This window comes from Sycon ciliatum, chromosome 3, assembly GCF_964019385.1.
Source record: "Sycon ciliatum chromosome 3, ocSycCili1.1, whole genome shotgun sequence".
NCBI classification, from domain to species: domain Eukaryota; kingdom Metazoa; phylum Porifera; class Calcarea; order Leucosolenida; family Sycettidae; genus Sycon; species Sycon ciliatum.
Window position 1 is genome coordinate 18877769 of NC_088645.1, and position 20308 is coordinate 18898076.

The window sequence follows — 20308 nt, forward strand, 5'->3', positions numbered from 1 at the left end:
CCATGTAGCGTAGGTGGCTGCACGAGTCTTCACCACCCTCTGTTACATGTGCAGAACTATGATCAACAAGGACAACCAAGAGTCTCTGCTGATAGAGAGCAGACTAACTCCATCACGACGGGATCACACGTGAACTGCAGCATGCAGACGCCATCTGTGAGCGTCATCCTCCGAACAGTACCGGTACGCCTGAAAAATGGCGACAACGAAGTGATAACGTATGCACTGTTTGATGAGGGATCTACAGTGACACTAGTAGACACCCAATTAGCCAAGATCCTGCAAGCGTCTGGCCCAGTGAAGCCGCTGTCTCTCACATGGACAGATAAGCAGCATCAGCACCATCCTCAGTCCATGACCTTGAACCTGCATATCGCTGGATTGCGGGGAGATGAGGCCTTTCAGCTGAGGAATGCCAGGACAGTGAACAACCTCGATTTGTCGTGTCTGCCGGTGACGTCTGCAAATGCGCTGAAAGACGTGACGGTCCACACACTCGATAACAAGAAGCCCCAGCTCCTGATCGGCCAGGACAATGTCAGCCTGACGGTCGGGCGAGAGGTCATTGAAGGCGCGCCCAACGCGCCGATCGCCTCGCAAACCAAGCTTGGGTGGGTCGTGCACGTTCGGTCATCTCATCGTCAGGGCAGAGTGGATGACGTCGTTCTGCAAACCATCTCTACCAAGGATGAAGAACTTCACCAGCTCGTCAAATCGTCGTTTAAAACTGACGATTTCGGAGTCAAGGTGCCGCACGCTACAGCCCACAACCGTGAGGAGCTGCAGGCATTTGAGCTGCTGCAGGCGGCAACACAGAGGTTTGACGAGACTAGGTGGGAGACGGGGCTCCTGTGGCGCAAAGACGACCCAGTGCTGCCACGTAGTTACGGCAACGCGTTTAATCGACTCCGCAGCCTCGAGCGCAAGCTTGACCGCAACCCATCGCTGCTAGCGAAGTACGACGAGAAGATTGCTGAGTATGTCGACAAGCGCTACGCGGAGATTCTATCTCCCCATCAGGCAGCGGTGGACTCCAACACCACCTGGTATCTCCCGCACTTTGGGGTCACCAACCCCAACAAGCCGGACAAGCTACGGTTGGTTTTCGATGCTGCATCGAAAACCGGGGGAAGTAGCCTGAATGACGCCCTGCTCTCTGGCCCTGACCTGTTGCGACCGCTGCCAGCCGCACTGTTTGGTTTCCACGAGGAGGCCATCGCATTTGGTGGTGACATACAAGAGATGTTCCACCAAGTGGTCATTAGGCCACAAGATCGCTGCGCTCAACGATTCTTCTGGTGTGGGCAGGACCGCAACAGCAAACCGACTGTCTACCAGATGAGGGTGATGACTTTCGGGTCAACCTCTTCACCGACGTCGGAGCAGTTCGTGAAGACCATCAATGCTGCCGAGCATCGTGACAAGCTCCGTGCAGTACAGGGTATGGTCGAGCATCACTATGTCGATGACTACTTTGACAGCTGTGCCGAGACCAAAGAAGCAGTCAAGATCGTGACAGCTGTGATTGACATCCACAGACAATGTGGCTTCCACATCAGGAACTAGGTTAGCAACTCACCGACTGTGCTTGAAGCAGTGCCGATTGAGATGCGCGCACCATCAAGCATCGTAAGTCTGGACGTCGATCCTGCAAAGACAGTCGATGATCTGGGACCCCAGTGCCGACACGCTTGGTTTCCATGTCAGTAAGCTCCGTCTAGAACAGATGCTGACATCCAAAAGCACGACGAAGCGTCAGGCACTCAGCACTGTGATATCAGTGTTTGACCCACTCGGCCTCGTTGCCTGTTACTCCATCAGAGCTCGAGTCCTGATTCAAAGCATCTGGCGAGCGTCCATTGGCTGGGATGATGAGCTGCCGAGGTCGCTGCAAGGCGAATGGACGAGCTGGTGCGAGGAGCTGACGGAGCTCGGCAAGCTGGCAATACCAAGATGCTACAGTTTGAAGCCCGGAGGAGTCGCTAACGTCCAGCTTCACGGCTTCTGCGATGCCAGTGAACTTGCATTCGCCGCCGTCGGCTACTTTCGCTTTCAGCTGAACGACGGAACAGTCGACACGGCGCTCGTTACGGCAAAGTCCCGGGTCGCACCGCTGAAGCCGCTGTCAATACCGCGTCTTGAGCTGCAAGCCGCGCTGCTCGGAGCTCTGATTGCAAGCGCAATCTGGAGTGTTCTGGAGCGACTCGCGGACCGGACTCTGCTGGATCAAGTCAGACGGTCGCCGCTACAAGCCATTCGTCGCACATCGTGTTGGCGAGCTGTCTGAGCTGTCGAACCTAGATGATTGGCACTGGGTGTCGACGATCGACAATGTTGCAGATCTAGCCAGCAGAGGCGTCGCGGTGAATGAGATCCCGCCAACAAGCCGCTGGTTCACAGGTCCAGCGTTTCTGAAGGAGCCGACATCACAGTGGCCAACGGTACCATCCACCAGTGAGCCTGTTGAGAACGACGCCGATGATGCTGAACTGAAGAAGGAGTTCGTCGGACATGCTGCTCAACGTACAAATCGCCTCTGTCTGCCAGACCCTGAACGGTTTTCGTCATGGCACAAGCTTGTACGCACCACGCCATGGGTAGTCCGCTATGTCCCTAAGCTGAAGGCTAGTGTTGCAAGGAAGTCGACCAAGCTACCAGCTGAGTTGCTGCCGTCCGAAGTTCAGCACGCACAGACGCTGGGGTGCAAGACCGTCCAGCACGACTGCTTTCCTGATGAGCTAGCATCACTGCACAAGGGAGAGTCAGTCAGCAGTAGTAGCCGCCTCTACAAGCTGTCAGCTGGTCTGGATGATGATGTCATCAGGGTGTTTGGTCGAACCGATAGTGACGCCGAACTCCGTCCATCAGCAAAGCGACCAGTGATATTGGACCCAGACCATCGGTACACGCATCTGCTACTGCAGCAGCACCATGTGTGGAATGGCCACCATGGACAGGAACGCGTGGCGAACGACCTGCTCCAGTGCTACTGGATTCTTAAGCTACTCGTCGCTGTGAGAAGAACATGGACCGAATGTCAGCGGTGCAAGAACGAGCGTGTCGTTCCACTGCAGCCTGAGATAGGCCAGCTACCAGAGTGCCGTATCACAGCCAATGTCAGACCATTTACGAACACAGGAATGGACTACTTTGGCCTGATGGAGGTCACAGTTGGTCGTCGCCGCGAGAAGCGGTACGGTGTGTTATTTACGTGTATGAGCACAGGAGCAGTGCACTTGGAAGTTGCACACGGCCTCACTACCGACGCCTGTATCCAGAGCATCAGACATATGAGTGCCAGACGAGGGCAGCCAACCGCCATCTACTCAGATAACGGCACCAATCTGCGAGGAGCAGACGGAGAGCTGCGGGAGAGTATTGGTGAGCTCGATCAGGATCGTCTGGCTGCCGAATTGACGGCTCAAAGTATTGAGTGGCACTTCATCCCTCCAGCAGCTCCCCACATGGGTGGGGCTTGGGAGCGACTCGTGCGATCAGTGAAAGTGGCTTTGCGAGCGTCACTGACGGAACTGCATCCGCGTGATGAAGCGTTGCTAACTGTGTTTGCTGAAGCCGAGAGCCTGGTCAATGGTCGCCTGCTAACGCATGTACCTCTGGACGCCGAAGACGACGAATGTCTGACACCCAACCATTTCCTGATTGGTACATCCAGTGCAGCGCTATGTCCTGGAGTCTTCAACAACGCCGACCTGTGTTTGCGCAAGCAGTGGCGTGTCGCCCAAGCGCTCAAAGAGATGTTCCTGGCGTCGATGGGTCAAGGAATACCTACCTACGCTAACACGTCGCACCAAGTGGCACCAGCCATGCCGTCAACTGTCACCCGGTGATGTAGTTGTTATAGCTGACGACAAGGCCACACGTGGAGTTTGGCCGCGTGGCATCGTGATCGCAGTTCACCCTGGCCGAGATGGCACCGTTCGAGTCGCTGATGTCAAGAAAACCACCGGAGTGTACCGCCGGCCAGTAGCCCGTTTGTGTTACTTGGATGTACGTAAGTAACTGCAGCCAGTTACTAGGTGGGAGAATGTACGCGCTGCGTGCTCAGACAGACTTACTGAATTTGCCGTTTGATCGTCGTTCTGCAGCGCTGTAGTATTTCTCTTCCTCTGTTAGTTCTTTCTCTTCTTTCTGTCAGCGCTTACTGTCACCCAGCGCTAGGTGCAAGCACCCCCTGGCAGATTCATACTACATTGTTCTACTTGATAAATTTATTGTTCTCTCAAACTTATTCCTTCGTTGTGTTCGAACTGTTTTTGAATTATTTTCGTTTCTTTCTTGTCATGTGCCAGCTGCCGAAGTGTGCAGTCGCAGCAGCGCCATTTTTGAATCATTCTTATGTCATTGATCCTGTGATCACGAGCGATTGTTGCTAGCCCTAGATCCGCGGATCTGGTAGTGGTGCGCATGCATACGTGTAGTTTGACTTGCCTGCGATAGTTTTCTGTGATCTGCTGTTTTGCACTGGAATCGCACATGTACTTTTGACCTCTTCACACTTCTCCTTTTGGCAATGCGTTTCCTAAATCTCTCCGCGAAGTTTCCGCTGATCCCGCGCGTGGTTCTCACGCACCGTGCGGCGCAGTACGGAATTTTGCACTTGTTTCTTTTCCTGTATCCTTTTCTGGTTTCCTAGCACCTTTCCGGGACTGTTCCTCTGGGCAAGAAGTAGCCTTGTCTTGGTGGCTTTCTTGTTCATGGTAGAGTTTTTCTTCGGTGCTCATAGAGTTTGCTTCGTCTTTCTTGTATCATTATCAAATTTACACTATCGTCATATACTAAGCACAGCTTTGGAGTGTTTTGGACTGTGGGCGAAATTACAAAACCTTTTTGAATCTTTCCACTCGACCATGCTGAAATACGGCCAAAGTCATACCTGCGCAGGAAAGCTCGCCCCTCCGCGACGTCTCCTCAACAATTTCTGCTTCAACACTACTCCTAAGGCCGCAGAACAAAGTGTATTGTTGGCTATGACAAGGAAAAGCAGCGGTGATCACTTGTCACTCCAAACGACAAGCTTCTCCTTGCGCCACCAACAATTTTTTTGTGCGACTGTTGATGCAAAAGTGACTGAAGTCCTGAGCGCTGTTTTTGAATTTTATTGCAAGATGCACGATGAGATCGCGTGCTCGGTGACGTAGGATGACGCTTCCTGGATCACGACACGCGGCCATCGATCGCGAACGTGACTGGAACGCTACTCGGAACAGACCATGATGGCAGAGGTAAGATAAGCTGTATTTCCTGCTTGATCTACCATGATCTACTGAGAACCCTCACAAACTATCATAGGAGTGTTGCAATGGCAGCAAGCCGTTGAATTATGCTCCCCGTACAGCATGGAGAGTTATTCATCTTTCACACTTACCTCCTGCAATCCGAACATAGTCCAACGGTAAAAGTCCATTGTTTTCATGTCGATGCTCGACAAAAGCTGCTAGCTCGGTCGCTTTGTGTTGACTGGCATGGCACGCAAGCAGCACTGGCTGCACGAACCTGTCGCGTGAACTGCATGAGAGATTTCTTACGTCATAAAGAATGTGATTTCATCATCATTTCACTGGTCTTCGCCCTACATGGTCAGGGAAAGTCCCGGTTCGTAGGCCTACAACACGGTCAGCGTGTTCTCGAGCGCAGTAACAACACAAGTGTGATCACTTCCAGACCAACGGGCGTTCCAGGCGAGTAACAAGCGAACTTGACGAAGGTGACTCTGAAATATCGTGAGCCATGATCCACGTGACTTGGCATTCTTGCGTCACAAGGCACGTGATTTCACCGTGCCTGTTGTAGTAAAATTCAAGAATTACGCTCATGCCTACAGTCACTTTTGCATCAACAGTCGCAAAAAAAATTGTTGGTGGCGCAAGGAGAAGCTTGTCGTTTGGAGTGACAATTGATCACCGCTGCTTTTCCTTGTCAGAGCCAACAATACACTTTGTTCTGCGGCCTTGGGAGTAGTGTTGGAGTAGAAATTGCTGAGGAGACGTCGCGGAGGGGCGAGCTTTCCTGCGCAGGTATGACTTTGGCGGTATTTCAGCATGGTCGAGTGGAAAAATTCAAAAAAGTTAATTTCAAGAAAACCCCAAAAGGAACATGGGGGACATGTCCTCAGCGCTAGAAGAGGTGTTCTACTATCTGCCGGTGTCTATTTCTGGCCAATTGAGGACGTAGCTGGCTTTTTTGCCAGCGCTTGTAAATTGGCTATTTTCAAGACGATCATTTGTGGCGTCAGGGGGTGATGGACCTCGTCTTCTGGGATCCTGGCGTGGCTAAGCGGAACCGCTCAAGGAACTCTTCTAAGGTGAGGCAATGTTGGCTTGATGGAGTTTTGTTCATAGCTTGTTCGTATACGCTGTGGCGTTACTCGTTTCTAGACCCATAAATAATGTGATATGAGCCGTCAGATGCGAAAAGGGTGCTTATGGCATATTTTGGTCAAATTGAGATAAGGACTCAAGGAAAATCTATAGGCTTTTATGCTTCACCTAAAAAAAAACGGACTCAAAAATCCAAACCCATCATGAAGATATCGTCAATTTAGATCAGGAGACAAAAGAATTTCGTTCAGAATCAGAACGGAGCTCGTGCGCCACAAAAAAGGCAGTTTCTTTTGTATGTAAATCCGCCGTGCTTTGGAGTTTCGGCCATTTCTGAGGGGTATCCAAATTTCAAGGTTCCCTTCAGAAACCTTTTCAAGGGCTTTGCACAATCGATCCACACCCCAAAGGGAACCTACCTGCAAATTTTGAGCGAATTCGGAGAGATCCATTTGCACACATACTTTAGTATTCTCAGACATGCTCTCTTAAATTGTAAACTCAAGCGTCGGCCTGACTGGACGACTTCCAAAGAAGACCTCAATGTTCTGTCCTCTTGGGAATCTTTAGCATGGCGACGGCAAATTCTTGGCCTTGTCTATTTCCACCGTGTCTTCTCCCAATATCCCTCCTTGTTGTCTGACTTCCAGCTTCCCTCTTCCCAAAGCAGTCGTCACCCTTCATCCATAATTCTTCCTGAAGCTGGCACCTACTTTCGTAAATCAACCCTTTTTTCTTTGAGTGTTGCATGGAATAAACTTCCTGAAGATATTCGTTCACTCTCTACAACAGTGAAATTTTGTATTGCTGTTCGTCGGTATCATTCGCAATCTATGTTTTCTTTGAAAGGTATTCCTGACTTTTGTGTCTAGGCTAACCACAACTATGATAGTTTTAATAGTTTGTGTATATGTCAGTTATAGTAGTCCGCAATGCTGCTTTTCTAATTCTCACTATGATTAGCATGCAATGTACTACCCGAAGTACTGAATTTACTTCTTTTGTACTAATGTATCTTCTACCTCTTCTCCCTTACGAACATACATTCTCATTTTCCATACTTACTTAGGGGACTCCCTTCGATAGGCATCTATTTGCCTCTGGAGGATCCGTGAAATAAAAATCAATCAATCAATTGACCGTAACTTTGGTGTTTTTCAATAGATTTGAGTGAAATTTTGACCACACACTCCTGCCACTATGCTGGCCCTCAGGACATCATTTACAAGTTCTTGCGCCTCACTGACAGGCTTTCCAGGCCGGAAAGGCTCAAATTTGCGGCATAGTGCCACGGTGTGCGAGCCACCCAGGAGCCAAACAAATGCATTTAAATTTTTTCACATTTTCGTGCCCAATCTGTCCGTGCGCGGGACCCAAACCTAAAACAAGTCCAGAAGCAGCCATGGGTGATGGGGTAGGGCCCCTCAACGAGGCCCTGGAATCTGTCGCAACGGAACGAGTAGGCGGTCTCTCTCAGACTCTCACAGACCCAAGTCAATTTTAGAATTTTTTTTACGTTTAGCACGTGCTACGAGGTCGTACCTTTGATACAACATCCAGTGCTAGGACCTCCACAGCAAGCCATTTCCACAACGCTGCAAAACAAATCCAAGATACCCTCAGAAACCGGCAAAGACTACCACTCACGTTTCACTACTGCCTAGTTCTAAATCCTACCTGACTTTTTGACACGACTCAAACTTGCCAAAGTCCCTAAATCAACGTCAACTACAATAATCAAGCCACATATCTGCACCGTCACGAGGGTGCGGGCAAAAATCCCCCCGACGTGCAGCCCAAAATGTGGTTTTTTATCGTGATATTTTGGACTTTTTTGGACTTGGAGCAAAATTCTGCACACTTTCCCGTGTTTCACAATCAAATACAGTGCTGCCAACAAATGACAGCTTGCAACAAAAAAATCTTCCCTTGCAAGGGCACATTTTCGGCCATAACTTTTGAAGGGCTGGTCAGATCAGGACACAATTTTCAGAGAATTTGCATCTATTCATGCTCTTTCAACTGACATAGCACTCAATATGAATTTACAAATTCGATTTTTCAGCGAATTTTTGGGTAGTCTGCCACCTTAACAGAGCCCTGTCTACGTACTCTTCGTAGACAACTTTCCGTAAGTGGAGTGCAAACTCGCGAATTCACGGGGTTTTCCCGCCCACTAACGTAAAGTGTCTCAACTTTACGTAGTGCGGAACCTGTCATAATACTGGTTGTTACGGAGGTAGCCTAAATTGATGTATTATTCGTTTGCGTTCTGCTTCTTTGAATGTTACTGAATAGTTTTCCTCTCCCCGCTCTGCTACATCATTACCTGTACGCGCCACGTCTAGCGCCTTGTTTCTACGCAAACACTTAGCACCTTATTCGTCGGCACGCGCTCATCTTATCCACATGTATGTGCTAAGTGTTGGTGTAGAGGCAAGGTGTTAGATGGGGCCGCCGCACTTGCTATGATTATAGTTCATTGGAGCGAAGGCGTAGGTGTGTTTTTCCAGAGTTCTGCTTGTGATGGTATTCTTCTGAATGGTCATCGAAGTAAATCTGAGTATGGTTCAAGAAAGTTATTTATCTTCCGAGAGTATCCCTGTGTTTATGAGCCACACAGGTTCAAAAAGTCTTAACTTTGCTGTTCTACATAATGTTATATTCACCAACCTCGTACCCAGAATCTCGTTGGAACTTCCTGTAGTGAAATAATAGATTTTTGGAGTGTTGTGGTTGTGTTTCAGCTACAACTTTAGCTGATCTTCTCTAAATCGAAAAAAAATTCCAGTTCAATAATAATAATATGTGCAGTGTCGAACATTCCCTTTTCCTTACCTCTCTATGTCAGCAAATTGTAGCTCAGATATGCACGACATATTTTCGATCAGGTGGACTGGCCACGGGACGTTCACAGGGTTGGTCTGATTAATGTGCTCTTCGAGTGCTATGAACCAAGCACGTTCACGGAAGGTGATCGCAGCCCAACAGCAGGCATTTGGGATAATGCTCCCCTGACGTGTGTGCCCTCAAACTAAACTATTACAATTAAACACAGGGAACTGGCGATATTGTCAAAGCCAATAAAAATATGACATAGCTCCCATGCTGACCAATTACTAGTACGCCGTTACTGGTGTGATGTCAAAAGCATTAACTTTATCTCCTTCTTATACTTAAAGAAATCAGGCTTAAATTTTGGAATACATACTGTAATCGCGACTGATATTTCAGTGATGAGCATGAAGAATGAACAAACCTAATCAATGGAGGGAAGAAGCACTGTGGCATGATTCAAACTACATTTCGGTACATTATCTTGCGGGCAGCATGCAGTACGGTTTAGCAGCATCTTGGTGGGCGTTTGAGATCCTAAAAAGAACAAAGTGGATAATTCGCGTGTCCTGTATCATACCATAATAAATCTGTGCAGGATGCTATGATTTAGCCCATGCCCAAAACAGACCTAAAATGGAGATAATTAAGCAGACACTTGGGGGTCAGGATCCTAGTGGTTGCCCCATACTGGAAAGTACTTCAAATTCAAACATGCAGTCCGTGCTGTCGTACTTGCGACACTTCCGAAGGGGTTTCACCGCATATTGAACCATACAAGGGAGTGCTTCACCCTGGGTAGGCCGATGCCTATCTATTCCGTTGAGAATAATTACACTTCACTCTGGCATCGAAAATTTAACATATTTTCAGACGTTTTCAACTCCCTGAAACTTATTTAAAATATTTCTTTGTAATGGGGCTCGCGTGTACTATTTATAGGTGAGGTTTCACTGCTTGTGGGACTCAGAGAGGGGTTTAGTCCCACTTCCCTGTGTGAATCGTGATAATGCGTTAAGTGCAAAATGTGAGGAAAATGTTTAAAAATCATTGCTGAGATGACATTTACAGCATAGTCCAGCAGCAGAGAATCAGTCTCCTGCCATAATGTCACAGTCCCTTGTTCCCCGCACTTCTGAATATCTGAAGTATAGGATTTGCTTTTCCGGGTGCTTCACTGGGCATAATGTGTCGCACTCCACAGCATGCACCAAGCTGGACACTGACCTGGATTGTCTTTCAAATACAAGCTGGTTGCAGCTAAAATAACCGTGCATTGTTGGCGAGTAATTTATGAACCTTCCGAAAATGTGACCACAGTCTCTTATAAAGCTATGCCCCTTGTTGCCATATTAAAACTGATGTCTCCAAAACGCTCGTTTACAGTCTGCTATCGCTATTAAAAAAAATGAAAATGCGTTAATGAATTGACTGCTTGTCATACATGTGTAAATTTTGGCGTTAAACTATCAGTGCCAGAGCATTCACTACACGGTTGGCCGGCACGCATGCTGGCGCTACACGCAATTTGCACACATTGGGGGCCTTTTGGGGCCAAAAGATAACGCCAGTTAACTCGTATGTAACGGATCTTCATCATCTCATCTGTTCAGCAATTGTGTTTATCGGCATGAACAACTTTTTTTGACAGTATGGTTTGTATATCTAAGCCTTCAGTCGATGCAAAAACAAAGGCAGAATCTAAATAAGGTTCTAACAACCTACTATAAATCCATGTATAAACGTGAACGTTTCCTACTGCATGGTGACATGTTGAAATCGGTCTAATTAGGCTCCACACGAGCCGCTGTTCGTATTAGATATGAATAATATATTGATAACTAAGGAAAGATAATCTGAAATGGTTAGAAATGGTGTGCCTAAGCAAGTGTGACAAACGTTCTCCCTATCCTCGCGAAATGCATTGGACTGTGTTTCAGAGAGCACAGAAGAACACATTCGCATGGGTATGCTAGTTAAGCCAGGTTAACATTGAACACAAAAGTGCAAAACTCTTACATACTGTAAACTATCACTTGCTGCAACTGACGATGTAAAAGTGAGAGAAACTGTGGGTGAGACAATGAGCCGCACACATTCATTTTGTTCCAGACGTACGGTGCATCACTTGTAACTTTGGTAATTGGTATGGATATCCAGCGTAATCTCTTCCTCATTCGATGTGCGTATGATCTTCAAATTTAGATAATTTATCTTGAAAAAGAATGCTAGAGTAGACTAGACTAGTAAGCGATGTCATTGCTGCACGCTTGCCAGGAACGTTGGCTTCCTCATCGCAGTGTAGTGTGGTTCGCATTGCAGTTCATCAAAGCAGCAGTGGGGGTCCGTCTGTCGAACAGATGATGTCACATTGACGTAGCGATCAGACTCGTTCCGGGCAGATGGCTTTCCGACTTCACGCACGGTTTGTCGCTTACCCAGCTTATAGGCAACATCCATTAAGGACTCAGCCACAGCGCTGTTCCTGCCATGGAATTCGCCCACACTCGAGTTCTCTCCGACCCTGTGTACAGTGCCAGGGGCCGCATGGGATGTGTGAGTGTGCAGCGAGATCAGAGAGCTGCTGTGGTAGTCCATGCTGGTGCTCGGAAGCTCACCTGGAGGCCATTCTGCTTGCGTCTGTTGACTTTGCGCTTGAGTGGGCTCAGTTTCAGTTGCTTTCACGTGCTTGGCTATGAACACGACTGATAAAGAAATGATCATGAGCCCTAGTATTGCGCTACCACAATAAATTACCGTGAGATAAAGCTTGGAGTTCGTTTCTCCACTCACTGCACTCGCACGTGTACTGCTTGTGTCCCGATCGGGCTTGGAAGTAAATGTGTCCGGGGCATGGATTGAGGGCTGGCAGGAACAATGTACGGGATGAGCAGTTTGGCATGGTATGCATGCACCAGCAGCAGCTGTTGCGCTTGGGCACATTCGCTTGCATTCGTCCCAACAGTGCTGTGGCGAGGCGTCTATGAGACAATATTAGTCAAGCATCCAGACACAGAATACAACCCGATATGGGATGAATAAGAAGACAGTTCTGGCAGATCCATTAAATGATCAACATCACCTCACAAGCAATAAGAACATTAATCCAAATTATGCTTGCGGCCTTGTCGAGGCTTGGACTGTGGTTGTGGTGGTGATAGTAACGGTATCAGTATCGGTAGTGGGTATACACTGAAGAAGTGCCAAACTACAGGCTCTTGTAAAGTGGCAGGGGCACCCAAAAAGGAGTCGACGACTACAGATTACATGCATCCTTATGACAAGCTAATGCAATGCTAAATGTATTTCAACATATATGTATCACAGAAATATATATAAATCCTAGCAAAAATGAGAATATCGAGAACAAGCGCGCAAACTGGCATAGTGAGTTTTTCTGTAATGCGTCCGGATTCATACAATAGTCCACTGCTATTACCCCGTGGTAATGAGTTCTTTATTCCAGGTATCTTAAATTCAAGTTTGCCACCTGACAAAAACGATTTCCTCTTTTCCTACCGTAAACCCAACAGATGGAACAAGTAGGTGTGTACGTACCTTCAGCCAATATACGTATGCTTTTGTCAAGATCAACAATGCAAGTATTGCAGCGGTGTTTCGTGAACAGCGTCACCTTCACTTCAACCCTATAATGTCCTTCAGCTAGCCTGAGATTATCCGTCACAGGCACCGTGAGGAGAAGGTTAGCGCGTCTTCCACACTTTCTTACACTAGAACTTGCACGAACAGTGGTTTGGTATCTGCAGCAATTCCCGTAGTTGACAGTGCGTTCGATCATGGCGTTACAGGCGCCCGACCCATGAAACGTAATTTCAGTGATTCTGCCTCCGCAGCCTGGTTCAAGGTTCAGCGAAACGCTAGTGGTGTTATGCGTTCTGTTGCTGCTGGAAAGGAAGGTTGTCCCAGCGGATGTAAGGAACTGCTTCTGAGGTTGGTCACTGCCGTGACTTGTCCTATTGACAGACCATCCTGGTGAATGGCATGACCATGGGATTGCAGACTCCGCCAGAAGTGTCCTGGTGACCGAAACAAGCAGGAGTACAGCTGGAAAGAAGAAAAAACGCCCACAAGAGTTGGCATTAATTGACTTGACCGTTACCAAATACACTGTAGGACATCTGCATGTACTTAATAATTAGTGCTCCAATGCCGAGTGCAAAATATTCAATAACTTCACCATCAGGTATTGTGGCCAAAATACATACTAATTTTACCCAAGAGAGAGACTGGAAGCTTTGTTACAACTCTGAGTTTCACGTATTACTACGATCATCAGGCAACTTACTAATTTTATGAATTTCTCCCAATGTGAACTCACTAAACGTCTTAGTGGTCTTGACGAGCCCGAAACTAGTTGGCGCTCTTTTCTTGAGTTTATTGATTTTTGTATCTCAATGGAAACTGACATCTAAAGGCAGCATTATGATATTGACATACTGTGTTCAGTTCGGCTCCGAGGACCGAAGACCCTGTTCTACCACGATCTGCATCTACATGCGACAAAGCATTTTATCAAGGGCGGTTATCCAAACTTGTCCAACTGACTCTCTATCATTGAATCCATCCTTATGTGGCAACCTCTAAAGGCCCACACCTACGTTACTAGCATTGGCGGATATCCAAAACCAAATGCGACTACATACAATACTCTACCATTGAAACTTGCAATGCATTCTTACCTTGTAGAGTTTCAGATGACGATACCATGTTCACAGCTTCCATTAACAAAGCATAACATGTACGAATTGTTCAAACGTACTAGAAAGAGGTAATATCGAATGCCTTTCGACTCTAATCACGCAGACCTCTGGGATGGAGCACCCAAAGATAAATGCCACCGCGATAATGTATTTAAATGAGTTCTTAGCTTGTCATGGGAACTGTACTCTTTTCTCATGGTACATAAATCTGTCACGAGCAAGCTTCCTTGTGCAATATTGCCTCCCAGCAGATGGTAAGGAATGTTAATGCCAAAAGCAGTTTGCTAACATCTGTCCAATCGCCTGGGGACCTGTAGCGTCTATCCCCCGAAACCAACACTTGTACCCGACTTCAGACCAGATGTTGAATACTTTATTGATTATGGGAATCAATACAGGCCATGAAGCGAGGGACGTCAATACCCGAGGTTGCTATTATCATGCAGTGCAGTGCAACGATGACCGGGCTGATACAATTGCCCAACGATTTCCTTCCATGGTTGCCTGCCTCCATGAATCTCTTCTCCAATTTCTGCACGAAATGTGCGGGAAGTTATAATATAAAGCCATAGACACAGACATCTGGCAGTCCAAGATAGCAAGGAATAGCACTTTTATCAAAGGACATTCTATCCCAGAATTTCCGTTATTTTCAAACCAGTGCACCAGCGGTTGGAACTCTCTCCCTGTCGCTCTCCTGTCCCAGCCTCCCCAAAGCAAGAGAATACAATCATTCAAAACGCTCTGGGCAGTCGATTCGCTATGAATAATGTGATACTATGATAGTTTCTGACCCACACTCGCTGGTTTTAGGCCTTGGGGTTTTGCATCTTTTTGACCTGTACAGCTCTATCTTCTCCTTTTCACATTTTTTGGCCTGTGTTTTTGGCCTTGACGCGTAGACCTTAGGTCGGCAAGGTCATCAATGCCCCACCATCCCTGGTGCGTGTCGGTGCAGCGCCTGCTAAATAGTTTTCACGTTTCTCTTTCGAGCTGGTTATGTGAACATAGTAAAAAAATATAATAAACCACGCTCATCAGGTGTTCAGGAATGGATTCGGATGGAGAGTCAGTGTCGTGCAATGCTATCGCATGAGCTGATTGTTTAGTAACTGGTGGTTTTAGTGGACAGTATAGCGTAACTTGTAGTTTCTGGGTACTTTCGCATTCATCTAAAAAAACGCTCAAAACATTTTCCTAGTCATTTTTTCCTGCGAGTTGTTAAATTCTGTAAGAGCAGCGTTTAGCGAAAATACACTCGTGCATTGGAAGCATCCGTTTGGATTCAACCATGCCATTAGGAAGTGAATATTCAATAGATTTTTGGTTGGAGGAAAGCAAATCAGCACACGAAGCACAGAAGCCATATAATTTTTTCGACTACGCCTTTTATTCCATTACTCTTCTGCCTAAGTGCAGTCTGCAAACATGGCACCCACTCTCACTTCACCATTCAAGCGCGTGCGCGCAACAAGTCTCACCTTGCTGTGCTGGAGGCAGTGTACATTGGCAAGCTGAAGCCTGAACAGTGCGTGCAAAAGAAGTATGTTGCGAAAGTTGTCACTGTTTTGACAGTGCAGTACATGTACCATGGTCCCCACTGTTTTCTGATACTGGTAATATTCATTGTCTGATACTGGTAATACTCATTGGCTCACTGTGAAGTTGGCGGCACTAGCGCTGTCTTTTAAAGTGCTATTTTGTCTATCGTCGGTCGAGGAAAACACGGATGCAGTGAATGGGATTTTCGGTCATTGACCACATGCTGGTGAGCTGATCTACTCACCTCCCACCGCTTTAGGAGCTGCATCTGCGCCTTGATCCCTGAAGGGTGGTGGCGTTCCTACGGATGCGGAAAACTCGGCCTCTATATAGAGAAACCGAGTCTGACGCGAACCGTGAATTTGTTTTGGTCTATGCTCTGACCGCCAAATATGCTGTTGGCGCCACTAGCGCTATTTTTCAAGTGCCATTTTTGTCAATGCTCTGCCCGCTAAAAGTGCCGGTTATAAGGACTCGCTTACTACCTTGTTAATCACCATTGTATTCGACCTGAAAAGTTATGGATGGCAAAGGCCTAGTCGAAAACATTATATGACTTCTGTGCTTCGTGTGCTGAAGTGAATATTCACAAGAGATGATCACTCACATTGGACGGAATGAAATGGAACACATTTCCAGTCTTTTGAATTGGCACGATAGTGCCTAAATGCGTGTACTATGTACATAGGTTCAGTGTAATATGACGTTTAGCCTACTGGTGTTACAAGACTTTGTTATTTGGATACTAAACCTGTGTGATGACTGAATGCTGTAGGCACACAGGTACATATAGATACACGTATGTGAAAATTGGAAAGATGTTAACGACCTGCTGCGCTAGGAATACTTCTGGTTTGTGCTAACAAGCGTCTAGCCTAGGACTGCTGGCTTTATAAATGCCCGCGGACGATAAGGATATAACAAGTTAAATTACTACCTCGGTCAACTCAATCTACAATTTAAAGTTTTCAAATGGATGAAACAATGATATTGCGAAGCAATAACCTGCAAACATTGGTAAATACAAGCTCAAAGGCAATTCAAAATCCTTCAGAGATTTATTATAAAAAAGGAGAAGGACAAAAATGTTACGAGTTAGGACAAATCCGAGGTTAGATATATTGTCATTCAACTTTTCTTCAATTCGACCATCAGATAGGGCTGAACAGAAACAGGACGGTCCACAGAAGTAGTCTTGCAGAGTTGACGTGGTGAGGCAGCAGTAGCTTTCCCCAACTCCGCACTGTTGGATGCACGACTTTCCAACGTGTTCCTAGGCTTGAGGTTCATCGGTTTCGGAGTCTGGAACTGTCCAACAGGTCGTGTAGGAGTACGCCGTGAAAGAACACTACGATTTGGCGATGGAGTCGATCCTCCTGGGATGTCGGGTTTAATCACCAAGGCTGGTTGATCTTTCCAGCAGTCAGCGGAGTGGCAAGGATTGCCGGTTCTTGGGAGCTCGACTCGATTTTGCTGGGGTATGTCAGGTCGCGAGGATTCAGTGGCGTTGACTGGGTTGCCAATACATATATTTGTCTGGACTGATTCTGCCTGCGGACAAATGCCTTTGGACATGTGCTCTTGGGGATAGCCAGCCACATCTGACGGCAATAGGTAATCAGAGGGTATGAAGGTGCTTAGGCGTGACACAGTGCAGGGTGGCTTTGATCCATTTCCATCATCAGAAGGCAGTTCAGAGGCGGACAACTTTTCAAAGCCTAATCCAGGCACATCCTCGTCAACTGGTGCGATCTTGGCGATACTCCTTTTACTAGCGTTTCCCAGGCCTTTGGAAATCCGTGAAGGCTTTCGAAGAGCAGCCGACATTTGTTTAGTACCTCCAGAAAGAGTCCTTCTATCCGCCATTTCTCCATCGCGATTGCCTTTCTGGCTGGGGAATCGAGCCCATTTGTAGTTGGCAGCAACGTTGGGTTCAATTGCCGATATCGTTTCGCATGAGTGCACGTGATTGGTTCCTCCATCTGATTCAATTGGCTGAGCTGTGGGCTCTTTGCATGACGTGGAGTACTTTGATGCGCATTTAGTGAATTCTGGCAAGCGTTGACTGGCATTGTGCTGCGCCGAAAATGATGACCCAACATTGTTTATAGAGATTTCTTCGTATGGTTTTACCATGGAATGCCGCCGAGTACAGTCCAACGCAGATGGTCGTGAAGCGACTTCGGAGCTAGGTAGCGAGGTAACGTCTTGCTCAAAGCAAGTTTGGGAGTAGTCTTCTGTTTGTTGCAGCTTTATGCCAGGACATAGTGACGAATTGCCGTCGGCTAAAGGAAGTTCACTGTACGGAGAAATACTACTGCGTCTATTACTCGCATTGGCAACGGCACCGTCTTCATCTGTCTCGGCTTTGGGATGCACTTTTGCGGATTGTGCCAGTGACGAGTCTGATGCATATGATGAGGTAGGATCGGTGACACTGTTTGGCTTAGATGATGCGCCAGGGGATAAAATACCTTCTTCCAATACTTGCTTCTCCGTGTGCTGCGTGACTGCAGTCCTCTCAGCCTCGTCTGGGAGTGTTTCATCTGCACAGGCGTTCTCAAACTCATTTCCAAGATCTTCAATGTCTTCCAACGGTTTCGTATTCACATCACTAGCTTCTTTTTCCAAAGTCGAATCGAGAACAATTCCATCGATGTGCGAATTGTGCTTCTCCACATGGGTGCACTCAGTCTTCGCGCTGGCATTCCGGCGACTTCTGTTAGTCTTGCGTCGCTCTGGCTCTGATCTGCTCAGGCGGAAACACCAATAGACGCAGCATAAGAGAACGACCAGCACTAGTACGGGTGAAAGCGATATCAATAGCACAGTCTGCGGTCCCATGTTGCTGGTCAACGTATTCAGCTTAGAATGGAGTTGAGACTGTGTCCACAGCTTCGGATCACACGTACTCGCTGTAGGTGTGCAGAAGGGAAAAGAAACACCTGGTCCACAAATCTACCGAACTGTTGCACCTTTTACAATGTTCCCTGTATCCCATGCTTAGAATTCGAAAAATCTGCGTTAGATCAAAGCTCAAACGCTATGTCGCGTTCCGTGATCAGAATCATGCTCTGAAAATAGCATACTTTTCCATTGCGTTTGATATCAACATTACAATTGCTTTAACTCCCTACAAATTTTAGATCCCCAAAGAGTGTCTTTGTTTGAAGTTTTCGAAGGCACCCCAACAGAGAATCCCTAAGCTGGGGAAACATGTTATTCGTTTGGACAGCGATTTATCAGTATTAAGGAAGGAAGGCCACTAAAATAATTATACTTACAATGATTGTAAGGAAGACCAGAATCGGCACGCCCTGACAATGTTCTGCAACAAATATCCGGTACCCGTTGGTAAACAAAAGAGGCAATTTTACCCCGGTGAAGACGAAGGAACTTACGCTGCTCTGAAAATAATCCGGCGAAGTCAGTGAACCTTTACTGAGCACTAGCTGGCTTTCCCTGGAACCTTGCCATCAATACAGGAGTACGCATGCAGTTAGTTTAGCTGCAGCTAGTTTGACCACTCAGCTACGTGCCGCTACAGGATACAACACAGATGTTTCCATGTGATTCTTGTATGTAACAGCTGTTGCCTGGTGGATTTCCTGTACGTTATGGGTACATATCCGCGACACGATTTCACGAAAACAGACATGAGGTGAAGAGGTCCCTTCGCGCGTCTGCGTGCATATGCAGGACATATACAACAGGCATTGTTCCCAGTTGAACCTGCTTTGTTCGTGATGCACACTGTATGTGGTCGGTGCCATCTCCTATGGGATCCGATTCCGCAATGAAGTTTCTATACAACTTTGGCATTTCGATGTACGTTTGAAGCCGTGCAATGCAGCTTGGCATATCGCTTTTGCCCTTTAAAGGCATCCTCCTACGTCCAAATCGGAAAAACACACATCATGTCCCCGTCAAGAGGCTTTGACACAAATACGGACGATAACCGGGCCAATTTAGAACCGAATTATTCTGACAGAGATATTATTGATATTTAGTTTAGGCTACATACTGATCTCTAGTGGGTGCAGATATCTATGGGGCTAAACTAGCATCAGCGTATGGCACGAATGTAGTACAACAAAAAAATAAATAAGTCAGATGACGAAATCACATTACAAAATAACGTTAAGGGAAATGAGCGTGCAAGCTGTTGCCATCTGCTTGGCTACAAAAATCGCACTCACTGAATACTCTTTTAAGTTGGAATCTGGAAACGTTGGGCAGATGTTGACCTCAACAAAGCCTCTGGGGAATAGTACTGATCTTGTGCTCCCTTTGAGTTAGCAGAAAGACGATTGATTGGTTTCACTTTTCCTGTAAGGAGAACAGTTGCACAACTGGAATGCCATGCTCTGTCGGAGCACCTTAGCCTACTTTCTCCAACGTCGTAGCCTGATCGAGAATGTGACTCGCAACGAACTGTTTTCACTTCTTAATTGGCCCCCGTCCTAGCTATACACTTGCCTACGCATGATTTCTATCACGAATCGTTATGTGATCATATCCATGTTAATGTCTAAATATGTGGTTGAATGTGAAGATATAGATATCCCTTGGAAAACAAAACTAAATTCAAGTGGCTGTTTTCCTACATGATTCACTACAGCCCATTTCTTTAGAACTTCTTTTTTTCTCTCTCAATAATAGGAATGGGATGCGACAGGCCTCGCAATAGCCAATTAAGTTAATATCACAGGGTGACCACAACCCGATTGTCACGTCACTAATGCCATCCTAGCGGCACGTAGCTGCTATTATGAAGATCTATCAATATGAACTCAGGGAGAGATGTGCCGAAACCAAGAAGATGCGATGGCTTTTGGTCCAAATCTGCCACACCATGTACTGGCATTGCAA

The 20308-nt window shown here is 46.9% G+C and overlaps 3 protein-coding genes across 3 annotated transcripts; 1 reads left to right on the plus strand and 2 right to left on the minus strand.

Moving 5' to 3' along the window:
- Positions 1–1663: 1663 nt before the first annotated feature.
- LOC135812896 (uncharacterized) lies at positions 1664–3848 on the plus strand. Its single transcript, XM_065326115.1, has 2 exons — positions 1664–2270; positions 2341–3848. The coding sequence occupies exons 1-2, from the start codon at positions 1664–1666 to the stop codon at positions 3846–3848; spliced, it is 2115 nt and encodes a 704-aa protein (XP_065182187.1).
- Positions 3849–10789: 6941 nt separating this feature from the next.
- On the minus strand, positions 10790–14021 carry LOC135812530 (uncharacterized). Its single transcript, XM_065325860.1, has 3 exons — positions 13874–14021; positions 12732–13238; positions 10790–12154 (listed from the first exon to the last, which is right to left on the minus strand). Exons 1-3 carry the CDS (start codon positions 13914–13916, stop codon positions 11430–11432), a joined length of 1275 nt encoding a protein of 424 aa, XP_065181932.1. The 5' UTR covers positions 13917–14021; the 3' UTR covers positions 10790–11429.
- Positions 14022–16054: 2033 nt separating this feature from the next.
- On the minus strand, positions 16055–18816 carry LOC135811656 (uncharacterized). Its single transcript, XM_065324892.1, has 2 exons — positions 18721–18816; positions 16055–18351 (listed from the first exon to the last, which is right to left on the minus strand). The coding sequence occupies exon 2, from the start codon at positions 18278–18280 to the stop codon at positions 16565–16567; it is 1716 nt and encodes a 571-aa protein (XP_065180964.1). The 5' UTR covers positions 18281–18351; positions 18721–18816; the 3' UTR covers positions 16055–16564.
- Positions 18817–20308: the final 1492 nt, after the last annotated feature.

Excerpts from the sequence above, each read along its gene's own strand:
- LOC135812896 (XM_065326115.1), top strand. The coding sequence starts at position 1,664 with ATGATCTGGGACCCCAGTGCCGACACGCTTGGTTTCCATGTCAGTAAG. Across the intron at positions 2,271-2,340 it reads AGCCATTCGTCGCACATCGT|ATCTAGCCAGCAGAGGCGTC; the intron begins GTTGGCGAGCTG and ends ACAATGTTGCAG.
- LOC135812530 (XM_065325860.1), bottom strand. The coding sequence starts at position 13,916 with ATGGAAGCTGTGAACATGGTATCGTCATCTGAAACTCTACAAG. Across the intron at positions 13,239-13,873 it reads GTCATCTGAAACTCTACAAG|CTGTACTCCTGCTTGTTTCG; the intron begins GTAAGAATGCAT and ends TCTTCTTTCCAG. Across the intron at positions 12,155-12,731 it reads CATACGTATATTGGCTGAAG|ACGCCTCGCCACAGCACTGT; the intron begins GTACGTACACAC and ends ATTGTCTCATAG.
- LOC135811656 (XM_065324892.1), bottom strand. The coding sequence starts at position 18,280 with ATGGGACCGCAGACTGTGCTATTGATATCGCTTTCACCCGTACTAGTG.